This window comes from Erpetoichthys calabaricus, chromosome 1, assembly GCF_900747795.2.
Source record: "Erpetoichthys calabaricus chromosome 1, fErpCal1.3, whole genome shotgun sequence".
In the NCBI taxonomy this organism is placed as follows: domain Eukaryota; kingdom Metazoa; phylum Chordata; class Cladistia; order Polypteriformes; family Polypteridae; genus Erpetoichthys; species Erpetoichthys calabaricus.
This window is the reverse complement of record NC_041394.2, coordinates 152,705,302-152,713,067: the sequence shown is the minus strand read 5'-3', so window position 1 is coordinate 152,713,067 and position 7,766 is coordinate 152,705,302. Positions and strand designations below refer to the sequence as shown.

Below are 7,766 nucleotides of genomic sequence, written 5' to 3'. Positions count from 1 at the left end.
ATGACCAGATAGATAGATAGATAGATAGATAGATAGATAGATAGATAGATAGATAGATAGATAGATAGATAGATAGATAGATAGATAGATAGATAGACACTATGTAATAGATAAGTGCTGCTTCAGTTCCCCCCGTCCCAAAAACTGTCTTCATTCACATACATTATTAGTATTCATATAGCATTATCTATTTAAAGTAGTTTATTACTTTAAAGTAAACCAATTGAGTAATTAAGCCCTTATACCATCTCCTTTTTAGATATACTGTACTGTATATTGTGGTCTTTTTTGTCAATAACCCTTTGTCACAACCTCAATACACAAAACGGCACATTTGTCGCCAAAGCTTCTACCGCTTCAATCTTTCTCGTTCCGAAACACATTTAGACGTTTTGAGCCGTGCAGCACACCATAGCTGCGTATGCGCGTTGATTTGAACAACATCCGGTCGAATAAACACAGCTTCCGAGTCAAGACACTGCGTGGTGCCGGAGTAGGAGGTGAAGTAGAAGGAAAGACTTAAAACTAAGGAATCTTGACTGCCATACAGGTACAGTATGAGGATTTAGGGTGATTGGGAGTCTTTCCTCTGGATAAGACGAGTGCTCAGCCAGGCGCATTAAAATAACAATTCATGTGGAATATTAACATCCCTTGATGTCCTTTAGTGCTCTATCAATGTCACGGTCTCATTACTTTCTCTGTTTTGCATTTCATCAGCTTGAAGATTTTCAAATGAGATCATGACATACTCTGGACTTCTATTGAAAGCATTCCGACTGCCGCTCACCTGTAGTAAGTGTGTTTTCTTCTTGTTAGGTGAATTATTTGAAATTGAATGAGTATGTGTGTGTGCGCGTGATTGTGAGCCGAACATTGTTGAGCATTGGCTCCCTTCAAACTGAAGCTAGAAAGCGTGTTTGAAAATGGATGGTTTAAGATTTTTTTTAATTGTGACCCTCTCGTCTATGCCAACAAAGGTAAAGTAAAATTAAAAATGCTGTCTCCACACAGCACTAAAGTCGTCTATTTAGATCTCACCTAGCAATTATTGTGTTTCGTTTTGTTTCCACGTGCACAGACCCTTTGCGTTTCAGGGATTTGCAACTATCGGGGGCTTAGCCTCCTCTAAATTCGAAAAGTGGGAGCGGGAATTTGGGTTTCGCGCGGGTACGTATACTGAAATAAAATTGATCAGGGCATAGATCATATTCAAGTATAGTGGATCCAGGTCAAGGGTTTGGTGCAATAGATTATGTTTATAAAGGACAAAAAGATCAGGGGCGTAAGCTTCAAAAGCCCCACAGCAATTCCACTGCCACAAAATTGTAGCTTTGGGGAAAAAAACCGTCATGAGTCAGCTTTCATCACCAATGTATATCCCTTTATAAACAATAACTTGGAAAATGGATAGGCTTATGTTTGCTCTCCAGGAGTGGCTCACGTATATTTTTAATATTCAAATATGAATCGTTTAACATTACCAAAAGCTGTGTGATTCATATCCATAGTTATGACATTTACACACTAATGTGTAACGTAAACCATAATTGAAGATATGTACAGTAACTTGGTTATTAAAGAAAAAAAAAATGGAAATCAATATTTTGTTACTTCATAAACACCTGTAAAAAGTAATATGATTAATTATGTTACAGTGGTAACAATGGTTGCCTCATGGATCTAGCACCTTGAGTTTGAATTTTCACCTGGACACTGTGTAAATTTACATGTTCTCCTTATGTCTGAATGGTGTTTTCTAGAAGTGTTTGCAACAGAAGCAGTAATTCCTCTGTGTGTGTTACGTGCACTTACCCATTGACTAGTGCTTTGTTCAGGGTTGGCTGCAGTCCTGTGCTTAGTGTTGCTGGCATATGACTCTGAATCAGCTTAAGGAGGTTTGAGCTTTTTGTTTTCACAGAGATTGCTTTTAAATAAACTCAAACATTTGTTAATCACGAATGGACTTTCACAACATCAAACCATGAACAGGGGCCCACATTACATGAATAATGTCCAGCTATCCATTATTTAACCCTCGTAATACAGTTCAGCATTGTGGCAGCTAGTATCAATAAGGGCAACATCGGATGCAAGGTTGGAACCAATGGAGGATCAGGTGCCTCACCATCATGCACTATTAAAGACATATAAAGTCAATCTTTTCTAAATTTTTACATTGATTTTATTCAACTTGCCCTCTCTATTTGTCTGGGTCAGATATTTCAATTAATTTTTTACCCACTTTGACCAAACTGATTTCCTTGAAACTTTGCATGCATGCTGATCTCCAGTGACAATGCAGTTTTCATCAGTTTGACCAAGGATCTATACGTTAATTAAGGCAAATTTAAATTTCATATTTCCTTGCTCTTTTAATGAATATATATATATAGTGCTTTTAACCAACACACACATATATATGAAACATTAGCGGTGTTTGTCAAGTGGTTACCGTGTTGGACTTTTGATCAAACAGTTAAAGGTTCAAGACCAATTTTATACAAATTAATAAAAAAAAAATCATTTTGATTAATTGATATTGAAGTTTTGTCAAAGTACTTCAATATGACAGTTAAGCAGCATTTGTCAAGTGGTTAGCTTGTAGGACATTCAATCAAACGGTCGAAGGTTTGAGTCCAATGTACACAAACAAATTTTTGTTTACCAATTTTTCATCATTTACAGTGGGTACGGAAAGTATTCAGACCCCCTTCAATTTTTCACGCTGTTATATTGCAGCCATTTGCTAAAATCATTTAAATTATTTTTTTTCCTCATTAATGTACACACAGCACCCCATATTGACAGACAAAAAAAAGAATTTTTGAAATTGTTGCAGATTTATTAAAAAAGAAAAACTGAAATATCACATGGTCCTAAGTATTCAGACCCTTTGCTCAGTATTTAGTAGAAGCACCCTTTAGAGCTAATACAGCCATGAGTCTTCTTGGGAAAGATGCAACAAGTTTTTCACACCTGGATTTGGGGATCCTCTGCCATTCCTCCTTGCAGATCCTCTCCAGTTCTGTCAGGTTGGATGGTAAACGTTGGTGGACAGCCATTTTTAGGTCTCTCCAGAGATGCTCAATTGGGTTTAAGTCAGGGCTCTGGCTGGGCCATTCAAGAACAGTCACAGAGTTGTTGTGAAGTCACTTAGGGTCATTGTCTTGTTGGAAGGTAAACCTTCGGCCCAGTCTGAGGTCCTTAGCACTCTGGAGAAGGTTTTTGTCCAGGATATCCCTGTACTTGGCCGCATTCATCTTTCCCTCGATTGCAACCAGTCGTCCTGTCCCTGCAGCTGAAAAACACCCCCACAGCATGATGCTGCCACCGCCATGCTTCACTGTGGGGACTGTATTGGACAAGTGATGAGCAGTGCCTGGTTGTCTCCACACATACCACTTAGAATTAAGGCCAAAAAGTTCTATCTTGGTCTCATCAGACCAGAGAATCTTATTTCTCACCATCTCAGAGTCCTTCAGGTGTCTTTTAGTAAACTCCATGCGGGCTGTCATGTGTCTTGCACTGAGGAGAGGCATCTGACAGGCCACTCTGCCATAAAGCCCTGACTGGTGGAGGGCTGCAGTGATGGTTGACTTTCTATAACTTTCTCCCATCTCCTGACTGCATCTCTGGAGCTCAGCCAAAGTGATCTTTGGGTTCTTCTTTACCTCTCACACCAAGGCTTTTCTCCCCCGGTAGCTCAGCTTGGCCAGACGGCCAGCTCTAGGAAGGGTTTTGGTCGTCCCAAACGTCTTCCATTTAAGGATTATGGAGGCCACTGTGCTCTTGGGAACCTTAAGTGCAGCAGAAATTTTTTTGAACCTTGGCCAGATCTATGCCTTGCCACAATTCTGTCTCTGAGCTCTTCAGGCAGTTCCTTTGACCTCATGATTCTCATTTGCTCTGACATGCATTGTGAGCTGTAAGGTCTTATATAGACAGCTGTGTGGCTTTCCTAATCAGGTCCAATCAGTATAATCAAACACAGCTGGACTCAAATGAAGGTGATCTCAAGGATGATCAGAAGAAATGGAAAGCACCTGAGTTAAATATAGGAGTGTCACAGCAAAGGGTCTGAATACTTAGGACCATGTGATATTTCAGTTTTTCTTTTTTAATAAATCTGCAACAATTTCAAAAATTCTTTTTTTTGTCTGTCAATACGGGGTGCTGTGTGTACATTAATGAGGAAAAAAATTAATTTAAATGATTTTAGCAAATGGCTGCAATATAACAAAGAGTGAAAAATTGAAGGGGGTCTGAATACTTTCCGTACCCACTGTATATAGAAATTTGGTGAAATACACTTTTCAGGCATTTGGCGATATTGGCTTGGTGGATAAAGTGTTAGGCTTTTCTAAGATAGATTAAAGGTTCGATTTTCCAATAGACAAACACACATTTCCAGTACTTAACATGTGTAAGGTTTCACTGAGGTTAGGAGTTTCTGAAATGAGAAATGAACGTGAATTAATGTTACGTTTTAGTTTATGATCGTAGGTTCGATTCCACTGTATCGCTAATGGTATTTCTGTCAAATCACCTTCCCACCCAAGTCAAAGTTTTTATAATGTGCAGAGGACTGTGTGCATTAGAGTGGCTGAAAAATATATCAAAAAAAGATTGGCACAATTTTATTCAAAAATTTACTAAAAAGTAAAAAAAAAAGTTTTCTCTGTACTAAGATTTTGTTGGTCATATGTGACTAAAAATAAAATTGTGGGGCGCCCATCAATGAATTAATTTAATTCAATTAAAAACCCTAGATTCCTTAAATGGTTCCAAAAAATAACTCTTACATTTGAAAATGTCACCACTTATAACCATTATCCTACATACTTTAATCAACTTTTATGTGATGTGTCATTTTCTTTCCATAGTTAAGCTGGTTAAAAATTTTACTTTAACAAATCTATGCATTTTAGTTGAATAATGGAATGGATATATCGATGCTTTGTGCTTGAAGTTTTTCTGCAATGCATCCAAACACTGAAGGGCTGCAAAGGCAAATTACATTTCAAGCACTGCAGACAATGGAACTGATGTATCTGGTAGAGATAATGTTATTGCATACTGTATGCATATTTCTTTTAGTGTACTCTTGTTGGATTAGTAGAGCTTAAAAGTAGCCATGCTCAACACAGTAAATCAGGAGGGACAGAGGTGATTTGTTTTTTTCTCTGTATTCTGTCATAAGTAATGACCTGTTGACATCATCATTAATGGACAAGATGACATTAACACTCTAGTACAATGGTACAAAACCATCTTGCTGAAGAGTCGTTGTGATGTAGAGGTTGTCCAAACTGAATGGAGAGCGGTCAAATTGCTCATCAGAAGCCAGTTTGCAAACATACCTTATAGTAGTTAATGGGAGTTATTTTGGAAGAAGAGCCTTACTGCACAGATGTCAAACAACATTTTGCATTAGGTTCACATCATGCTTGTGCTACCCATATCAGCTACACATTGTGAATGAGGCCTTTCTTCACAAAACAGAATAAAATCAAAAGTATACAATTCACTTAATGTATCGACATCAGAAAATTTAATTAAGGTGTTCTCAGATAGCCCTTCCCTTGAGCAGTTTGCTCCTGATACCTGGGTGTGGTGCTGGCTTAGCTCAAACAAGAGGAAGAGTACACTTTATTGTACAGGACACAAATCTTTTTATGGTCAGTGATACAGGCTTAGAAGCTGATGAGGAGACACTCAGTTTGTGACTGTACATAGTTTTAATGTTCCAACATAAAAGTACATACTTTTAAAGTTTGAACAAAAGACCAAACAACAGTCAGAGCTCAGAAATAATGGTGGATTGCACGAATCTGACAATAAGAGGGTGCATATATCTACAGGGATAGAATAGAGGACATAGTAAGTCTCTCTTTTATGTGAATGCAAACTATTTTCAGTCAGTCAGTCATTTTCCAACCCACTATATACTAATTCATTTCCAATGAATCCAATCCCAGCCAACACAGGGTGCAAGGCAGGAACAAATCCCGGGCAGGGCTCCAGCCCACCGCAGGGCACACACACACACACCAAGCACACACTAGGGACAATTTAGGATTTGCCAGTGCACCTAACTTGCATGTCTTTGGACTGTGGGAGGAAACCAAGGCGCCCGGAGAAAACCCACGCAGACATGGAGAAAACATGCAAACTCCACACAGGGAGGACCCGAAAGCAAACCCTGGTCTCCTAACTGCGAGGCAGCAGCGCTACCATTGTGCCACCGTGCTGGCCGCAAGCTATTTTGGTTCTGTAATTTGGCTCCTAAATGTTTCATTTTTGGAGTCAGTGGCTCTGGAGTAGTTTTTTTATTTAAGTCTGGAGCCCTGACATACAAACTTCAAAGAAACAGGAACAGGGATTGTGAGTGTTATACTTTATTCAAAGTCAGTATTTTATTTTTAAAAATGAAACATAGAAAAGGAAGCTATACTTTTTGATAGCATTCCTCAAAGGTTGTTTGACAGTGATTTATATTGTTAAGCATTTACATACATCAAACTTCTCTAGTAGTGTGAATGAGTAGTGACCAGTATATGTTTCAGAATAAAACAACACACTCTCAATAAGCTGTTTTAGTTTAGGAATCAAATAGCACTTTACTGCTTTTACAGTTTTACTTTTTCAAATCCAGAGGTTTTTTTTCATAACAATATACTTGAATAACTTAAAAATATCTGTAACCTTTACACGTCTGACATAACCTTTTATTTTTCTTCTTTAGGACCATGTGTACTACAATCTTCCATTCTACCAAATTTCAGGAATCCTCTACTAGCATCTTCAATGTTCACTCCTTTTCAATCACGTGATATGGCCACTCTTAACCAGATGCATCGACAGGGCAAGCCTCGACCATGTCCCCCCAAAGCAAGCCCTTTGTCTGGACATCCACAACTTAAAGGTGTAGTGTTGAAGACTATGATCCGCAAACCCAAGAAACCCAACTCTGCAAACCGCAAATGTGCTCGGGTACGATTGAGCAATGGCAAGGAAGTGGTGTGTTTCATCCCAGGGGAGGGACATAATCTACAGGAGCACAACATTGTTTTAGTGGAAGGCGGCCGCACACAGGACTTGCCTGGTGTGAAACTCAAGATTGTCCGTGGAAAGTATGACTGTGCACATGTTCAAAAAAAGAAGTAGCCCAAGGACTCTGATTTCATGTGACAAGAAACTAGTGTCCAATTACAGATGGCTGCTTGCATTTCTTTGAGAGCAGAGGAAGGTAGCACCATTGCTAAGGCACTTCAGAATGAGACTGTCCTCCTCAAAACAAGTCTCTTGGTATGTTAAGTTTGTGTCCATCAATGTGTTGATCAATATTTGTCTGTAAAAAGAACCTAAAGTGATTTAAGAGCATATGAAAGGAGCTTCATGCTCAATCAATATACTGTGTAAAAGAGATTTGTTTTGTAAAATTGGAATAAATACAATTTACATTTTAGAAGTTTTCTTAGCTACTTTTGCTTTTATTGACTCATAGTAATATTAAATATATTTGCCGCAATACTGACACCAAAGTCATATTCTACTGAGCAAATATTAGCCACCGATTAGAACAGTTTTGCAGCTTTCCTGTCAACCATTTATGTCTCGCCAGCATGAATAGTGAAAGAAATCACCTTGACTAGTCTTAATGAGAATCTATAAAAAACAAATTTTAAATTTAAAACACTTCCACAAAGATGTATTTTTGGAAAGGGTAACTTAATTAATTGAACTGTTTAACACGATTCTTT

The 7,766-nt window shown here is 38.3% G+C and overlaps 1 protein-coding gene across 1 annotated transcript; it reads left to right on the top strand.

Moving 5' to 3' along the window:
- Window positions 1-405: 405 nt before the first annotated feature.
- mrps12 (mitochondrial ribosomal protein S12) lies at window positions 406-7,474 on the top strand. Its single transcript, XM_028807549.2, has 3 exons — window positions 406-550; window positions 721-795; window positions 6,749-7,474. Exons 2-3 carry the CDS (start codon window positions 744-746, stop codon window positions 7,168-7,170), a joined length of 474 nt encoding a protein of 157 aa, XP_028663382.1. The 5' UTR covers window positions 406-550; window positions 721-743; the 3' UTR covers window positions 7,171-7,474.
- The last annotated feature ends 292 nt before the right edge of the window (window positions 7,475-7,766 follow it).